The 20,457-nt window shown below is 31.7% G+C and overlaps 2 protein-coding genes and 1 non-coding gene across 3 annotated transcripts in view; 1 reads left to right on the plus strand and 2 right to left on the minus strand.

The window, feature by feature from the left end:
* The window catches only part of LOC131851370 (protein bowel), a 32,123-nt gene extending 27,943 nt beyond the window's left edge, over positions 1–4,180 (minus strand). Inside the window, exon 1 of the mRNA XM_059201862.1 lies at positions 3,699–4,180. The gene's annotated coding sequence lies outside the window, so the exon portion shown is untranslated. The remainder of the gene's footprint in view (positions 1–3,698) is intronic.
* A 3,923-nt stretch (positions 4,181–8,103) lies between these two features.
* The window catches only part of LOC131851315 (uncharacterized), a gene marked incomplete at its 5' end in the record, with an annotated part of 45,840 nt that continues 33,486 nt past the window's right edge, over positions 8,104–20,457 (minus strand). The window contains 7 exons of the mRNA XM_059201802.1: positions 8,104–8,250; positions 9,205–9,340; positions 12,137–12,323; positions 13,743–13,928; positions 14,900–15,076; positions 15,576–15,652; positions 15,931–16,083. Coding sequence (XP_059057785.1) covers positions 8,199–8,250; positions 9,205–9,340; positions 12,137–12,323; positions 13,743–13,928; positions 14,900–15,076; positions 15,576–15,652; positions 15,931–16,083 — 968 coding nt within the window. The remainder of the gene's footprint in view (positions 8,251–9,204; positions 9,341–12,136; positions 12,324–13,742; positions 13,929–14,899; positions 15,077–15,575; positions 15,653–15,930; positions 16,084–20,457) is intronic.
* LOC131851416 (5S ribosomal RNA) lies at positions 12,531–12,649 on the plus strand. The gene has a single exon (XR_009357885.1). It is a non-coding gene; the product is annotated as a 5S ribosomal RNA (ribosomal RNA).

The following is a 20,457-nucleotide window of genomic DNA, read 5'->3' on the forward strand; positions in this document are numbered from 1 at the left end:
ACTCGTTGAATATGAAACTCGAAAATAAATTAGGTATAGGAGGTACCTACTCTTGAAGTAGGGTTGAAAGTTTGAAAGCTTGAAGTTGGGTGCTGTTTTTAGGAAGTGGTGTGGTTACTATGGCTGATTTATTTTAGTACTCAAGTAATTATATACTTAATGATTTAAATTTTATTACTATTTTTATTTTATAGTAGTTAATATTCACAGAATACCGTAAAAAGTTTAGGTACTTAGTACAATTGTTTGATTTTCTTGTTTATTGGTTTCGAAATCCGAATAAATCTTTAAATAATTCTTATTCTCTTTATTCTACAGGCCACGTAGATGTAGATTGCAGAACCAAGAGAGATTTTATTTGAATAAAAGTTATGTTTTCTTTATGCTCCTGAAAACATTTTTTTTACCATTATATAATATATTCAAAGTTTCATTAAAGCCAAAATGAATATGTAGGCAAAAATTATTTAGTCTTTGAATTGAGATGGACAGAACTATATTTTTTTATAGAATTTTGCTCTCGAAGGGGTTACTTTAATTTGTCTTATGTAATAAATGAAAATCAATATGTTTATTTATTTTATTTTCACGTTTTAACGGCTATACCAATTCATAATTCAGCATGGTTTTGCCATAGGTTAATATATAATATATTAACTTTAAATGCAAAAAGAAATAAGCTAATTTTTATCTCGATTCAATCTTGACCATGTCGCAGACAAACGGTTGATAATAGAGAATAGAGGTAAACTGTAAAAAGTCTGCGAGGGTATCTCAACTTGCCCTATGTCTGCCGGCAACCAGGTTGCTTTGTAAGTGTCTATAGCGTGCGATTAGGTAGTCATATTTGAAGTTAAGAGACACGATATCTTAATTCTCTGTAATGGCAAAGCTTGAGTAGTATCAGTCATATGATAGCATGATGCCCGTGTTGCTGTTCATGGATATATATAGTGGTTACCGATTGCCATCAGGTAGTTGGTCACCATTTTTGTCATAATAATTAAGTAAAAGAACATAAAATTTAAGTTCTTACGTACTTTTGATTCAGTATCTACAGGCAAATAACTTTTATGGCTCAATATTACGCGTTTCATTTTCGGTGCCGCAAGGTTTCATGATAATAATCTATTCAAACATTAATGATTAGATTATTGTTATCGTACTGATGGTAAAGATTAACTACTATTTACTTAGCAATCAGATCATATTCCAACTCTACTGTTATTGTAGTAGACATAAAGTTGAAAATATTGTCCTCATAATTATTTATTAACTATCTGAGCCCACGTATTTGTACCCCTATAACATTTTTTTTGTAAACCGATTAGTATAAAATAACCACATGATTTTAGGTGAAGCTTACCGAAATAAATGAGTGAAAACAGCATACAAATTCGTTAAACTGTTTCAGGAATAAAGGCGTACAATCGCGCAGTTATATTATGTTGATAAAATCTCACTATTATAGTTATTTTTAGGTTTATCTATGATGTACTTACAGACAGCGATTAGTTAAATTTTTATAATAGGTTTATGTTCATAATTTATGACGCATTTTTATTCAACGACATAATGTGTTTGAATTATAATAAAAATCAACAGGATCGTAATAAAATCCATATTAGTTTTGCAACAAAATGGGCATATCATAGTGTTTCGACGATGATGTGCCAATACATATGTAGTTAGTAGCGCGGATCTGATTTACATACATTATAAAATGTCTTTTGTAGAATATTTTATGCGTAAATTATATTATTTAATGTATCTGATTTATAAGAATACCAATCGTGTTACGCTTAAGCGAATATAATAATTTGATTGAATTCGATAGTGTACCCACCCTCGTCCACCCTAAAATATAATTTTACTGACTATTAAACTTTGAGTGTTATCGATCATTAATTAATTCCATAATAACTATTGTCAACTAATATTTCCAATCGATGCCTCTATCTCTCAATTTAACAGAATTTGGAAGACTGAGATTTAAGAACTTATATATACTTTTTTTTCTAACATTATTGAGCCGTTATTATTTACATCAACAATATTAAAAAAAACGTATGTCACCTATTGTAATGTACCTTACATTGAGATTGTTGAAGTATTGATTATATCAATAATGATCACAGTACATATTGCGTTAAGGTTGTTAATTAGCTACTACCATTTTTATATTTTGAAATTAATTTTGCTATTTCATTACTCAATACAGAATAATGTCCTACCCACAATCTACAACTTTTCTGATACTTTTTTAGTCTGGCCGTAATCATGGCTTATCCAATTATTGAAATATTAGAAAGTCGTGACTTAACAAAACGTGGTAAAATCGCTCTTTCCTTGTATACAATATAAAACAAAAATGCTTAAAGCATCTAGATTCCACAAACTTTAATACACAATCAGTAGAATTTTTGGTAGGTAATGGATATTGGAATCTATTAACTGACAGGCTGGAAGGCTAAATTTTACCTTATGTAGTGATCTGCTCTACCGATCGAGGAAACCGTTTTGTTCGTTACCAATTTTAAACCTTAATACATTAGCGGTTGATTTAAATTCCTTTGTATATTTGTATCGTTTATGCATAGAACATGCAGTAGTATCTACTTCTGTATCTGTATGAACGAAACAAATTGGTATACCAATTCAGCACTTTCATCTCTATATGTCTCTCTTTATATGAATCTCTTACCGTATCTTCTTAGTCTAAACTAAAAATATAGAGCCGACTAATAGGCTGCTAAATAGTGTCAGCAATATACGTGTTATCTTTATGATGACTGATAGACATACTTTAATACTGTTTTTGTAAACAGGTATATAAATAGGTAGTTACCCGTAGTAACTATATATTGGATTTACAAATATGTTTGAAATCGAATCAGCGACCATCAGTTCTGCATACTCAGATACCTACTAGTCTTTGCGTGCCTGTATCATGTCAATTATTTGGTGTTACATAAAATAAGTTCAGGAACTGTATATTGTCTAAGTATCTACTTATCCTTTTGCTGAAATTGAAAAATGAAAACTACAAACAATAAGGGCAAGCATAACTATAAACTGTAAAATATCTGAAAATGAAGAGTCGGGGTTTTTGAACTTAACAAGTTGCATCCAGATAATATGAGTATACATATATTGCTAATTGATATAAAAAATAATAATACCGTTTAAAAACTAAAATGACTGTAATAATTACACACACGGTTTGATAAAATAATTGAAATACAGATATTGTCAACTTAATTGAATTATTATACCAATATAAGACATCTGTAATTTGTACAAGTTTTCATTGTTGGCTATCTATATATACGTGTATATATAAGTACGTCTACACGTATATTGTAGTCGTTAGGTACACATTAAAGGTGTAAATCTTCATCTTAATGAATACAATGATACATGATAATTACTGCGAAACACAGTAGCAGGAAATGTTAAGTAAACGTCGGTGTAAAACTATAGAACAATGGTGTAAACCGCAGAGCCGTTACTTCTCAGAATTGTTTAATTTCCTCCACTCCGGTAACATCTGCTATAAAAACAGTAAATGAACACACAAACATCTATCAAGCATATGACCATACAAAACAGGTAGCGACGTTCAAGCGCACCCCGTCTACCCAATTTATTCCACATCCGTTGTATTAAATTACCAATTATAAAAAAATAGAACTCACAAGGAGACGAGTTGCTCGATCGATCGTCAGATGTGTCCAATTCAACCCTCCAGTAGTCAGGTAGTTAACCCACAAAGTTTACAAACGAAGGGTCCGCACAACAATAGAAGCTCATTGCAATTTTTTGTCACATTTCACAGTCCAACCGCAGAAGGTAGCGTCGAGACAGGTGAATAGATTAGTATACGCTTCCACACTACAATAGACGCACTATACAGGCCATAAACAGTTAATAGGTGTTGTTGAGCGAAAAAGTTATTGCTCCAAGTAGATACGGTATATCTGTATCACCTGTCCACACGGGGTTTGTCACTTTAATTCACTGGTCTAAGTTTATTCACTGTAATCCACTTTGAATTTGGAACGTATATCATATCACTGTAGATTTTTTATGTATGGCAACACTGTGCAAAGGCTGCGTATGCGCAGATAGCGCGCGGTTGGTGGGAGTAGAGCGCGCGTACTACCGCGCCCGCGCCGTCAGAGGCAGGCAGTAGCGCTCCCGTGGCGTCCCCTCCCCACACGCCGCCAACCGAAGCCTTCTACCAGCCCATTTTTTCTTTAGAAGCAGTAAAAAAGGGAAGGATATCGCTGAATTGTTTATTTTTCGTGTTAGTAGCTTATAAGTCGTGTAAATTAACGCCGCCCTCGACTTAATTCGTGGGTCATGAATTTGACTTGTAGTTGTTAATTAATAAATATATCTATAAAAACCATGACTTAGATAATATTTTTATATTTCTTGTGATAGATCTAACATTCACTATAGGTTGCCTACTTTCTAAAAGCTATTTACTGAATATTACATGTACGTAGTACAAATCAATAGCTTCAATCTCTTTTAGAAAGAAACCGTTTAAGCATAAAAATTCAAGTTGATATTTAATTATTGTTTGAAAATAAAAAAAATAACACGATTTATTTTGCATTTACGTATAAATAGTCAGTTTGTACATAATTATCTGGTTACATTAAGTTTAAGTTTGGGTTAGCTTTGTAGAGAATAGTTCCGTAACTTAAAATCCTAAAAAAAATGTATCATACACATAGGAACTAATAAAAAATAGAGCTATAAGTCCCTTCAACACTTATAAACAAAATACTGTTTACAAAATAAAAATATAAAGATAATGCCTAGTTTTGCTGGGCTAAGCTTAACTATAACTTAACTACATGGGCATATATTGAAATAATAATATCGATAGTTTTTAATACTTTATTACAACGAAATCTATACATATGGTCACATATATATTTAAAAAATCGTCTACATAGACGTTAAATTATTTTCTTCGTCCCAAATGTTTCATACTCTCAATAAACCTTCTTACAATATAAACATAGAATTTCGATAAAATTAACAGTGCATAAAAATTATATTTAAAACTTAATCTAATGTGGCATCTTTGTTATACGAATTCGCTTATATTTGGCACCAGTTTAAATATTAAAAATTAAATAAACTTTTAAAAACTTTCAAACGTGGATTACTTATTTATTGAACACATTAATAAGTATCTATTTTATTTCTTTACTGATGATAAATCTATGAATTATTAATACACAATACTATATTCTTATAACGTGACTTTATAAACTTGCGACAATCTAAAAGCACCACACACGACCCTAAAATCGGTAGCCATATCGGAACAGTAATCTCATCGACTCGTCCGAATCTAATCAAATGGCATACAAATCCTGTTAACAGCGAGATATTCACTTGCTCCGACGTAACCACAGATTTCAAAGTGTGTAGATACTCTAAACAAAACTTCGATAACTTTAATATCTATAATTTTAACACTCACTAATATACATTTCTACTCTATAAGCATTTATATAGATTTTGTTTAGTTTCAAGTCTTTTTATTTTATCATTTAAGTATATTTGAGCTTTTACCTGATTATTTATATACATACCATCAACATGAATTTTACTCATCTATTATTTATTAGTTTAATGCACAATTTTAAGTCACCTAGTATGGACCACATTCTAAGGGGAAATAGTACTGAATCATACGTTTTAACAAATAATCATTATTATATTTTTATAATTTATTTTTTACTATAAATATACGTTTCCGTAACCCTTCCAATATTAGCGTTATATACAACGGTGATAAAGAAATAATTTTACATTAAAATTACATAAAAACATGCTTAATTCATAAATGAATAGGAAAGTATTAAGAGAGTCACAACACTGACAGCGATTATAGAAATGTGAAGGGTTACACATGAAAGACAAAGTCAGTTGTTATTCAATAATGATAATATGATTAATTATTTGTGATTCATAGTTTGTGCTTTTAATCAAATAAAAAAATCACTATCTAATATCAATTATGAACTGCTTACCATGCTTTGACATATACATTTAATTAAATACTTTATAATAGTAATATCTACGTTCCACATCTAATATTTACCTACTGTAATAGGAATATTATTTCGGCTTAAATATATTTTATATATAAATATATAATATTCAATAAATTATCTAAAACTTTATTAGTTTAAATGGAAACAATTTTATACATATTATAATTATCTCTGTTTTACAATATATGTGCTATAATAAATGAAATGTTGAATATTTTCTTCTATAATAACAATTATATTACGTGTGACGATTGAAATATTTTGACAAAGTAATTAAACATCTATCTAACCTACTAACATAACTATAAAACTATTCTAATGTAATTACTAGAAATTTTTCGCATTCAAACTTTACTTGCGTGTTTTTTAATGGTAATTGTGCATTTCTTTTTAGCACTTTAACGTCAAACTCAGCTTCTCTCGATAAGACTATATTTAATATTTCTCAATTAATCCATTTCAATATTCATACGATTTTGTTTTTATATACATAATCATACTTTCCATCAAATCTCTCTTCATTATTCGACGTTTATATTTTAGTCTCATTTTTATCAGTCATATTAAGTATAAAAAAACTTTATTTATAACATGGTTATTAATTCTCTAATATGATATATCTTTAATTAAATATTTATTTAGAATAACATAGATAAAGCTATGCTTTTAAACATTTTAAAGTTTCGATGCGTCGTTACATTATACATTATCTGTAAAATATCATTTTACTAAAATTGTAACGTAATCTTTTAAATAAATAATTTTATTAACAAATATCATATTTTTTAGTAAATATTACTATATATGATTGCTTTACACTTCAACATATCTGATGGCAAGGAATTAGACCGGCTCCCTGCCAGCACCGGCCCACATATATATAATAATACATCTATTTGTGATTTTGGAATAGTACTATTTAAGTATATTTTATTATTGAGTTAGTAAAAAATTATGGATGCCGGTGATCCAGACCGTTCTTTGTCACATGATATGGGAGAGATTTGTTTACATCATTGGACGGTGGATGAGTGATGACGATGATAATTAAGAAATACACCAGTCACCCAATTTTTAGCTAGGATAAGAAAATCAGTTAAGGATACTTAGAGACACGACTCAGGAATACTTGACCACAGCTAATAACCTGGGAAGATATTGGCAATCAATGGCGTATTTTTATCCCTCAAAAAATATATGAAGTTTTATATTATAACGCAATTTATAAATTAAATGCTCAATTTCGACATAACATTCTTGTATTATACATAATACATTTCTGCAGCGCAGTATGCGCATAGTAGACATTTTGGACGATTCTTACTGTACATGTCACGTGGTAATAAAATTTCAACTTCTTTGTCAGTTTTTTCGGACTATTCTAATGCTGTTCATCGGACGATAGGGGCCGAGTATAGATGGCACTTCAAACCTGCGGAAAGACTTATGGCGCGGCTGAAGGCCAAATCTCGCCTGACGGATATGACTTTTGTCTGAGGGCACTGCTAGGGGTCAGCTCAGGCCGTTGTAATTTAGATCCCCATTTAAATTGGACTGTGGATCGATCGGAGGAGTAATTATAGGTGTCTGATGTAAATACTTAAGATACACAGACAATACACCAGACAGACCGAAAATGTTCTACGAACAGGTAAACAGTAGGTTAACCACAGCGACATAATTTATAATATACTATATTATTTTCAAAGCGTACATATATGAATCCTAAAAATACTATGTAAAATTATCTTGTTTTAGTGATTTACTGTTTTTATTATTATGTGTTTATAATATACTTATAACAAGTTTAAAATATTGATAGTTTTCGTGAATAAATAATTCTACATTCTTAGTATACAATAGGTATATTACCTAAGTTCAGCAATTCTGATAGAAATAAATCTACATAATATTTCCTCAACATTATATAAGAAATACATACATTATAAAAATATTAAATAATTTATCCAAAATAAAATTTAAATATATTCCATTGCTTTGTAAGCTTGTGTGTAAAAAAGGTACAAATAACGGAAAACAAAATAAAATAAAATAATTTAATGAAACTATTATTTAGACGTCGAATGAATCATCTGGAGTGATGTGTCGTCGTCAACCGGCCTTCATCCATCGGTCTATAGAGTATTCCAAAGCGGCCATCCATCTAGAATAAAAAAATATATAATGTAGACTATATTATTTTATAAAATATCATGAAATTAGATAAAAACATAAGGCATAAGGCAGTAGGAGAATTTAAATTCAATTTTTAGCGGTATTTATAAATTAACAATAATGCTTTTTTTGTAAAAATCTTTTGAGATTTCAGTTAATAAGCGAATTTCTTTATTGAGGGGTTTAGGCTATTGTTAGGTGCTTAGATCTGTAGCACCTACATAGACCTATTGTGCCAACCCTTTTTCAGAGTTCGCTGCCTAGGCCCGTCAGGGACAGGAATTAAAAAATATTCTTGGGAGCGATGGTTTTTATTTCCTAAGGATAGAGTATATACATTCAATGGGCTACAACCACATGGTATGTGTAGTGGCGTTGTCTATTCAGTTTGCTAAGCAGCTTGCTGTGTAAGCTGTGTGTAGATTAAGATAAGACAGTAAAATTACAGGATAAGGAAAATGTCCATCTCTGGCGTAACACAACAAGGTGATGTCTGTAGCGCTATTCAAGTATATAGGCGATGGTTACCACTTACCATCAGGTGGGCTGTCAGCTTATCTGCCATTACAATTGCATAAAATAAAGTTCGATGGTATGAGGTACAGGAACTTTAAACTTTACGATCCTCTGATAAAATGTACACTGTATAAAATGTACTTACAATATAGAAATTAAAGAATTGGATGCAATAAAGCAACAGAATTCGGGCTGTCAAATTAAGTTTCCAAATATTATTTATTACAGAATATATAACTGATTCATAATTATATCAAGAAAAATATAACAAATTCTAATCAAAATCCATCAACTTATTTAGATTACAAAATGTTCTTAAAATCCTGATATATGTAATATGTACCAATAAGTAGCACTTTTTTCTCTAGCTGTCAAATAATAACACGAAGTCTAAGGAAATTAATCAATAATGTTCAGTCCATTTTACCTCTTTCTGTCCATTTCTGACTCGGTGTGGAAATAGAAGTGCCGCTGTTTGGTTTCTGTAGGCATGACTTCGAACGCGTATTTTTTGCCGCCTGGCGCACACGTCTGTATCCTGTACCCGTGAAGACATGCCATACCTGAAAAAAAACAAGTAGCATTGTAATCATTAACCAATAATGCTTTTAGCTTTGAATGGGCTCCATTAAAGAAATCTCTACATCTCTATTCTCTCATGTTTAGTACAATATAACCTATACTTGTCGCATAAAAAGTAGCATTCTGTACGTAAAAATGTGTTCAATTTATTCATTCCATACATTAAACATTGTATAGATTACGCTATCATATTGTTATAAAGAAAGGCATGATAATAGTTCATTTTCCTTATAATGACAGTTAATGCTAATGTCGTAAATACTTTCCAGTATATTCAGTATGACAAGCCGACACGGCTAAATAGAGATATTCAAGATGCTAAAATTAGCTGCAAATTTGTATTACTCAAGCTCTTTATCACAACATTAACACCTAATATAGATTAATAATCGTAAAATGTCACAAGTTTTATTTTTCAAATATATATTTTCTCTGTGCTTACACCGTAAGTGTTCTAGCTTTAAGATAAACAACATACATTTTAGTGGTTATTCTATTTACACACTATTTCATACACAAATCAGCTTCTTTGTAACTTTTGTTGGAGTGTGAGATATAGCATAGTGAAATTACAGAGTACGTAAAATAACAACTCCGGTATAGCAACTAATGAGGCGTACGGGCGTCAAATGACTTTATCTACTATTCGAAAACGAGTCACATTAAGATTATTATTCACAGTTCAAATATGTTATCAGTTGAGCAGAATATAAAATAGAACAAAACAATTGAGGTTCAATTGTTTTGTTCTATTTTATATTCTTAACCTCGAGGCATATCTATGCCTCGAGGTTTCACCTGCTATATAATTTCAAAGGAATACTGAGCACTCCTGTTCCCTAACATCCGGTATAGCATCGCATTACACGGCCGCACTATTAATTTAAGTGTTCAATCTTTTTTATTTTTGCTCAACTGCTAAGGGTCGTAGTCTTATGTTTTATAGTATATGAACTTCCTCAAGAGTTGACTATCAAATACAACTAGAGCCCAGAGATTTAAGCGCTCAAAAATAGTTTACATTTTCAAAAATTTCAGCTTTTTATGAAGTGCTACCTCACTGTTATTTGTATGGTATTCCTTACTATAGTGCTCAGTACTTATATATGCTTTATATAATATGATAATAAAGGAATTTCATGTTTTAATAGCAATAATTAATTTATACAATATATACTTATGAAACCGGATTTTTCTTAAAAGTGCCGCCAAAATCGCTGTGGTCTGCTTACGGTGCTGAAACTTATTATATGTTATTGTTGAGGAATCCGACTACGAGTTCCAATCAAAAAGCCGCCACTTTTGCATTTAGATAATTTTTATATTACCGCCGAAAATGGCTGGGTACATGCCGTCAAGTGAGGTTCAGCGGGGAAATCTTTTATTCTGTTTTTTTTTTACACAAGACCGCCGAGGAAGGTCACCAAATGCTTGTGGAAGCTTACGGCGATCATGCCCTATGCCGCACACAATGTTTTGAGTGGTTCAAGAAGTTTAGAGCGGGTCAGTATGACGTAACGAACCAACCGCGTGGAAGGCCCTCAAAAAAGTTCGAAGACGAAGAGCTGTAAGCGCTGCTTACAGAAGACCCTTGTCAGACACAGAAGATGCTTGCAGAGCAACTCAGCGTGACCCAACCGTGCCTCTCGCAACGCCTGAAGGCGTTGGGAAAGATTCTCAAGTTCGGGAAGTGGGTCCCACATGAATTGAGCGAAAGACAGATACAGCGGCGAGAAACCACTTGTCAGATGCTCCTTGCCAGGTTCGAAAGGAAAGGATTTCTGCACCGGATTGTAACTGGAGATGAAAAGTGGATCTATTTCGAGAATCCTAAGCGACCTAGAGGTTGGGTTGATCCAGGTACTTCGGTGAAATCAGCAAAGTGAATCAGAGCAACATATGCTTTGCCTTTTTTGGGATCAGAAGGGTCTGGTGTACTACGAACTGCTCGAGCCTGGCCAGACGGTCGACCAGGTTCGTTATCAACAACAAATGAGAGGTTTGACCGCAGCTCTGCTTGAATAACGCCCGGAATGGCAGGAAAGGCACGAGGGAAAAATCTTGCTACACGACAACGCTCCGGCTCACAGGACAAATGCGACAAAAGAAGTGCTCGCAGGTCTCGGCTGGGAGATTCTACCCCACCCGCCCTACTCTCCAGACCTTGCTCCATCCGACTATCACATTTTCGCATCAATGGGCCACGCATTGTCTGAGCACCGCTTCGCCAATTTTCAAGAAGTGTCAAAATGGGTCGAAAATTGGTTCGGGTCAAAAGGTGAAGAATTCGTCCGCCGCGGAATTCGAAAATTGCCCGAGAGGTGGGAGACTTGTGTAGCTAACGAAGGAAAATATTTCGAATAAAATCGCCCCTATGTGTCTAGAGTATTAAACGATAATTTTTTTCAAAAATCAGTCCGGTTTCATATTTATACACCTAGTACATATATTTCATATCAATTTCTTTTTACTGAATTAAATATAGTGCCTTACTACACAAGTATAGGTTTATTTGGGTACTATGGCAGTTTATTGATCCAAACCTATCAAAGCATACCGAAGCGACAATTGCTATTTTAAAAGCTAACTTATGCTACATGGAACACATATTTGTATTTATTAAGGATATTTTTATACCGAAATATCTCGGACACGATATTCCATCATTATAGGAATACTAACATTCAATACAATGCCTCGAAGAAGAAAATACAGGTAGGGCCCTAATTTGGTGGCACCTTACAATAATAATAAAAGTATAGACATGGACAACGTACCAAATGCACTTTTGCTGTTTCCATCGTTGTAGAAATACAAGCAGGCATCTTTCAGCACGCAATATCTCTTCGCCCATGACTTCCATTTTGAGCCCAGTTTCATCAGATATCCGAAACAGTCAGGCCGTGGTATAGACGAAGGCGGCAACTTCATATTTCTCATTGTGACTTCTAACCAGCCGTCACGCTAGCACAAACATATCATTATTGTAAACAAGAATAATAATTTACATTCAAATAATTAAAGCATTATTCGATGTCTTGTAGTATAAGTAAGTATAATGACTACGCGTACTTTTGTGAAAAAAACTATTATAACATAATATCATATATTAGTGAAAAAATAAATTACATATTCGTAGCTAAAATCATGTAAGTTTTAAACAAAATGCTTGTCAACGTCCATACCACTTTGAAAACACCGGTTCTCGTCCGATCACCGAAGTTAAGCAAAGTCGGGCTCGGTCAGTACTTGGTTGGGTGACCGCCTGGGAACACCGCGTGCCGTTGATTTTTTTGCTACGATAATTTTTTTTATGGGCGAAAAGAATGATTACTAGTTTTAAGATAAATTTATAAAATAAATCCTATGCGGAATTCATATTCCCTAAACTTGTAAATATGTACTAATGAACATAAACTTAGATAATTACGAATTTATAATAATATGTTTGACTAATCAACGTATAAATTAAAAATTATGACTAAAAAAATATACTTAAGTTTTTTTTCGGTGATGGGACGAGAACCGATGTTTTCAACGTGATATTTGTTCATTGATGTTAAGAAGACTTATATATATATATTATATATATATATATATATATATATATATATATATATATATATCATATATATGACACAAACGGAATATGACAAAGTTTTCCAATCTTTACTTTAGATTTTTATTGTCGTGATAAGATTATTTTTAGCAAAATAGTATTGCCCCCTTTTGCTATTCCGGTCATATAAATATATTGTGGATACAATGCACAACATTATGATATATCAATTACAAACATGATTAATTACATACAAAAGAAAACTAGAAAATGTACCCACTAATACACGTTTCAACATCAAAAACCAAGTAATATATAAAAACGAAGTAAATATAGTTGAACTAGTATCTCAATTTTTATTAGAAAACAGACGCTCCACAATTCTATTCCAAACATTCAAATTCATTTTTAGATCGACTAAGTCCAGTTTATGGTATTAAAATCACCTAAGTATGGTGCCAAAAATGCACGCCATCTGTTGTTTATAGGCACTATCAGCAATAACAGACAGCATAATTAGTGTTTAGTCTCGTAAATAGATGTTAGCCATTACATACATTACTTTTTCATATGAAATGTGCTACTATTACAATATTATTAAATAATAAATCTTAATCTATATAAGAGAGAGAGAGAGAAATAACAACCCGCACGTATGCAAGTCATTCATCATTTTAGAAAGGCTGTACCTATTTGGCTAAATTGAATTGTAATTGTCAGAACAAGGTTCCTTAGTCCTATTGACCTTTAGTCAGCTGATTAGATTGTTTTAAACTTATATTCGTGTAAAACCTGGATGGTTGTTTAGTTTTTAATAAAATTACCTGGTTACTAGCGTCTATTGCATGCGCGAGTACAGCGCGCCATCTAGCGGATGCTTCCGCTGTGTCAGCGGCTAGTTGCAATCTTGTACCGCCGCCGCGCTGTAATCGAAAGCCATGTGGTCTTCCTCCCTCTTCCTCCGTAAGTTGATAGTTAACAAGCATTAGTGCACCTACTGGGTGTATACTCTGGAAATAAATAAGAGCGTTAATTTAATAAAATATATGATATAATATTGTATTTTCTCATTGCTTTCTTGATTTAATTGATTGATTTTCGCTAGAACTGGTGTTTTGAACGTCTAAAATGCGACTTGTGGCGGCGTGGTCGTCATTGGGCTCCCTAAAATATGGTCGAGCGCAGTGATGGCTGAAATGACAGAGTGAACATGTTGGACTGGTCTGTAATATACTGACGTCTCTTATTAATTGTTTAACCAGTTGGTTATGTATTCAATATTTTTTCATTTTGAGTATTTAATTGAATTAGTGCTAATTGGTGGTTTGTATTCACACATTTAAACTTAAAAATGTAAAGTAATAATATATAAGTATATATCTATCAATGTAAGTTTATTTGAATAAATGATTTTCTTACAATCAATGGGACCGTCTTCGAGTCGGGAAATGACATGGGATTATTAATATATAGTCAAGTAGACTTGTATGTAATTTAACTATAGTATATAAGTATATATCTATCAGATTTCTTACAATCAATCCGGATTATTTAATAGAGAAACCTTTTGTAATCAATTTCTGAAAACCTAGTAATCAATTTCTGGTGAATTCAGTACAGTATCCTGACAATACATACCGATAACATAGGTATATGAGTAACACTGTCGGCACAGTATGGACCAATACTAGTCTTCGGTGCTTTTATCAACAACATGAAATAGAAAGTTACTAAAAAAAATATCCAATTATCAGAATAACCATTAAACGATAAGACATACAATATAGGTTTCATAACCTTAAAAAAATAATGTGAAATTGAGTACTGAGTCTGTTTTCTAATAGTACCAAAGTAATTTCAACTATCTTAGTGTCAACAGCTCAAACAGAAAACAAAAAAAAAATACTGTTATCAGAATAAACTTTAAACGAAATGAAATCAATTTTGGTTACATAATGATAAAAAAATATAGTATGAGTACCGAATCTGTCTTGTAATAGTAAAGGCAGTTGTCCCTCTTCAGGACGAACCATCTTCGGGTCCAACGAGGTGGATGATGAGGTCTGACTGGCGCTGCTCGCCATAGATATCCTGAGTATAGAGCTGCTGGTCCACCTTCGTGAGCTAATGACGCCACCACTTCGCATGTTCTTGCCACCTAACGCGAATTTTAATTAGTATAGTGATAATTAAATGGGGCTATTAAACTGAGCACGGTTTCAGGGTACAATTTCAGGTTGATGACCCTAAAATTACAATGCAAAGAGAGAGAGTTTAAGCTATTACTTTACTTTTATTATTTAGTATCTGAATATTTTTATTTGTAACATTGATGTGTCTTATGGGCACATCAATGTTACAAATAAAAATAAGCCCTCCATATATACGTATTGTCGCTAATGCAACTAACGGCTCATTTCTACGGCTATTTCTACTAGACATATGTCTAGTATAAAATTACAACAAAAAAAGTATTAATTTAACAAAATAATGATTTTAAATATATGTAAGTTTTGTACTAAATAGTAGTTTAACTAATTGAATACAAATATATTACATAATACTGGTAAAAATATAGTAGGGACCTTATATGAGACAATTGGGTATACCAATATATTTGACTACTATATCAAATGCAGTATTTTATATACACTTACATCTAATTCGAGTATCTCTGATCCCGAATGAGCTATTTTCACTACTTCAGAATGAGTCTTATCTAAAACATTGATCCCTGTAAAATAATGAGCAGATAGTTAGTAGTTATAAAACAGCGGCGCAATTAAAGTATAAAGAACGTATTATAACTGATTTTAAATAAATAGAAATAGCCTATGCATATAACTTTATTCCAAATTAAAATTTATCATTCAGCATATCGCGACATTATTTGTATTAAAACGAATTATATTTGAAATACAAATTTATGAATTCTAATAATACCTACTGCAGCAATAATAAACAAAAAATAAGTTTCATTAAAAAAAATCAGTAATTGACTTATAACTTTACCATTAACAGCTATTACTATATCACCAACTTCTAAACCCGATGTTTCGGCCGGGGTATCGGGTTCGATCGCTGACACTACGACTGGTTTGCTTCCGTGGATTCTGAAGCCGAATTCCTCATTGCCACGTCTGACGACGACTGTCTTGTCACTTTCTGTGAGCAATTGTTTCTATTAGTAATATAATAAATGAGTCAATATAAATATACCTACTTGTACTACATAGGGTATACTCTGTACGATATTTTTTAGAAACTGAAGAGGGGTTTTTCCCACAGTTAGGACATTGAGCTCGACTAACTCAACTAGCCATCTCTGGTGCCAATTTGTGAGGATTTGAAAAATTAGTCCAACTGGTTGGGTGTCAAATCGTGTATTAGATAGATTCTTTAAAATCGAGCATATTTGCATCTTTATCCTTGTACAAGAAATATTGTGGATAGGCGTTGAAAAAATATTCTGCGTGTCTATATTTTTCAAAAGCCAACCAGCTTATTTTGTAAGCTGTTTTTCGGCTGAAAGGTGAGACAAAGCAGTTAAATTACAGGATAAGTCCTACGGAATAACAACGCATGAGCATCATTGCGGGCGTCTGACGATAACATGATGTCCATAGTGGTATTCATGTAAAGAAACGATGATTAACGTATGGTGGACCGTCAGCTTGTTTTCCATTACAATTCCATAAAAAAAGTTATTTGATAATTTTATCGTTTGTAGAATATACTAGTGTATCAGTATATTCATAACAACATTTCTATAATGTATGATGTATTTAAAGACTGCTCACAGCATTTGAAATCCCAAATAAACCTGTTTATCATTACAGCGTAACTAATTCTTTAAATCTTCGTTTAATATGGTTATCTAAATCGTAAATGGTGGCCTACAGACGGCTGTAAAATGAGAAAAAATCGACCCTGACATACATTTATGCACTTGATGCCTAGAACGTATATTTGCTTGCAAAATTACTTTCACTCTAAAATATTTTGGCATAGTTCCAACCTGTTAAAGCTATGTTCATTCATACAATGCGATTATTACCTTCTGGAATTGTGTGATGTCTATGGTAAATAAACAGGCAGCGTAAATAAATTCTATAATGTACATGTAAAAAAGTATGTATTGAAGATAACTAGACGGATTTAGATTCGTATGTATTACATATCAGTAAACATTACAATATAATACGTATTAAACAAGTGACGTCAGTGTTACAGATGGCCAGACTTCTCTATTTTTATTTAAAGTGGATAAACGAAAATTTTTGATACTTGGGGAATTCCAAATTTTACCAATAATAAATGAGAATACCACTATATGATATACATTTATCTATAAATAAAATTATGTTGATTTAATTTATATAATATAATTAATATATTATTATATGGAGAGGATAACCATTGTTCTAATTAGGAGACTAAAATTTAGACATCAGAAATTATTTTACTGTCAAAGATACATTATAACTAACAGTACATACTTTCAAAATTCAAGATATCAGAAACTGGGAAGAAAACAAAAGGGACCTTGAGACAGAAATATTATTAGAGACCATAATCAGAGTGTATTTATATTGTCCTAGTAAAGATGCAAATACTGTAAATTCAATATTTTTTATTAAATTAAATAACTCATAATTATATCTGATAGTGAATAATTTAGCTATATTGACTATAAGGGAATTTTAAAAATCAGTTTAGAATATTTTAAATTCATCTATTACAAATGTATCGTCTTTGTAAGTATAAAAACATAAAACTTTGGCACACGAACGATTCATCGTGAAAAAAATTAAAGAAGCAAACATTCTCAAAATCGTTTCTTAATTGTATAGTCAAACCACCTATTTGCAAGAATATCTTTGTTTCGTAATAACACAGTTATTAATTACAGTAATAATACAAATGTAACAATTACAAAAGATTTGAATTTTTCGTAGAATTCAAAATATACCTATAATACTAAGTTATGTTGTGGTTATGTATTCTTATTACAACCTAGGAACTTAGGAACATATGAAAATAGCGTTATCTATATATATTAATGCCTGTTTGTAATATTGAAATAACCATTTTTTACAATTTTTGTCTGTCTGTTTGTTCCGACTAATTTCTGAAATGGCTGGACCGATTTTGACGGGACTTTTTTTGCAGGTAGCTGACATAATAAGGAGTAACTTAGGCTACTTTTATTTTAAAAAAGGTAAGTTAAATTCCACGCGGACGGAGTCGCGAGTACAGCCAGTTTATATATATAAAATAACAAGGATATGTAATCCTATAATCAATAATATATTCTATTCCAATATATATAAGTTTAGCTACATATAATTCTTCTAGTTTACGTAAGGTAGATAGTAGAAGTAGAAGAAGCTTCAAATAATCAATATGAATAAAATAAAAATGTAACCTATTGAAATAGGTTCTTTTTTATTTTTCTGTCACGGCCAGTTCTTCTCAACTAAAATCTACGTTACGAGAATAATATATAAAGTGATGTACGAGTATGTATTATATGAAATTAAGTAAGACTCTAATACTTTGTATAATTTGTAAGATTTAATGTTATGTTCCATTCTACTTACCTACAAATTCTACTGCGAATTTAAATTTTGGGAAATCCCACAGAAATAAAAATATGAGGTAGGTATGTTTTTTATATCAACGGTTGGAATATAATATCGTATGATTTGAAAAGAGTAAGTAATGTATTATTGCATTATTTTTCTAAGCGCCATAATACAGTTCATCAACCAAAAATGACTATGACGTGACTTTTACAGTTTTATGTTATTATGATCCATGTTTACAGAAAACTATGGATAAGACTGTTTTTTTCTCAACTTTTTGATAAGAGAATTACTTAATCTTAAGCACTCTTATGGGAGATATGATACCTATACATATAAATGAAATCGGAGTGTCTGTTTGTAATATTGAAATAACCATCTTTACTGCATGCATATGAAAATAAATACGGTACATACACCAAAATAACAATTTTTATAATTTTTGTCTGTCTGTCTGTCTGTCGGTCTGTTTGTTCCGGCTAATCTCTGAAATGGCTGGACCTATTTTGACTGGACTTTTTTGTTAGATAGCTAATGTAATAAGGAGTAACTTAGGCTAGTTTTATTTTAGAAAAATGAAGTTAAATTCCATGCGGACGAAGTCGCGGGAACAGCTAGTGTAGAATATCTTTAATACAAATAACGAAGTATTATACATACGGGTACCTATTAAAGAAATAATAAAATTTATTTAACCCTGAAATTTTTTTGTTTTATTGAGTAGTAATTTCTATCCCGGTACTTTTAATTCGATAATTAGAATTAGGCATTTAACTAGACAGAATAATTCTAAAAATATTGTAAAAAATAATTTCATATTCTGCATGATAACTATTAATGTTTTGCACTGTATACAAATCACTATAAAAACTAATATCTTGTAATAAAAATTATAACATCACTATGTAAATACGAATTACCTAAATTTCAGTTAATCGAACCATATAAAAAAAATTCAAAGAGTAAAAATGTTCGTTCTTTTTACCACAAGGTTCTGCAGCTACTAATTTATTTACTTGACACTGTCGACACCAGACCACCAACATCAATTTGAAGATTTCTTCTAATTTCTGTCTGAGACTCCCTTTAGGGCTTGTCAATACGTCTTTAACTAGAAATAATAATAATAAAAAATAATAACATCAACAAAGGCGACTATTATATAAAACAGCAAAAACTTTCTTTATTAAAAAAAATAGTGAATAATGAAATGAAACTACTTACAGGAATGGCCCATGCTGTATTCGTATTTAAACGTACGATCTTGAACTTTGTATTACGTTGACCCGATTTTGTCACAGAATTAAGTTTTCGCGCAAACACCGTATTAATATTACGTCAGCCACGACATAATTTGACTGAACATGTAGTTACCAAATGTAAAATCAATACAAACTCAACCGTTCACAACGTTACACGTAAAAATATCATCTGGCTACAGTCGCGTGTCTTCAACAACTAAGAACTGACGTTTGGAACGATTCAAAATTAAATTTAGTCCGCTTGAGTACCGTTCGCTGCTTTATCAGCGATTTCAGCGCTGTTACAGGAAGTTGTTTTAATACTAGAACCAAATGTAATGCGTTAAATCTTACCTTTAATTTATAAGATTTTAAGTCTAAGAATTGTAGTACTTAATACTTTAGCACGTATTAATTAACGATCAATAAGATTACGTCAGAACGATATTTTAGTATCAATAGCTAGTAAAGATCGTAAGAATTCAGGGGACAATCTTAAAATAATAGGTGACGCTATTTAAATAAAGAGAGTACCAGAAATAGTTTGTACGTCACTATTTAGAAGTAGAACAGTTAATGCACGCGCTTAGCTAGATGCAATGACGTAACAACTCGTCGAAAACGTTAAAACTGTAATGAGAAGAATGAAGGACACGCACGCAAAACTATACGCATTAATTGCTTCCTAGAATGGCTTGTTCATGGCGTTT

This window comes from Achroia grisella, unplaced genomic scaffold, assembly GCF_030625045.1.
Source record: "Achroia grisella isolate CSIRO2021 unplaced genomic scaffold, CSIRO_AGI_Agris_v1 utg782, whole genome shotgun sequence".
Taxonomy (NCBI): domain Eukaryota; kingdom Metazoa; phylum Arthropoda; class Insecta; order Lepidoptera; family Pyralidae; genus Achroia; species Achroia grisella.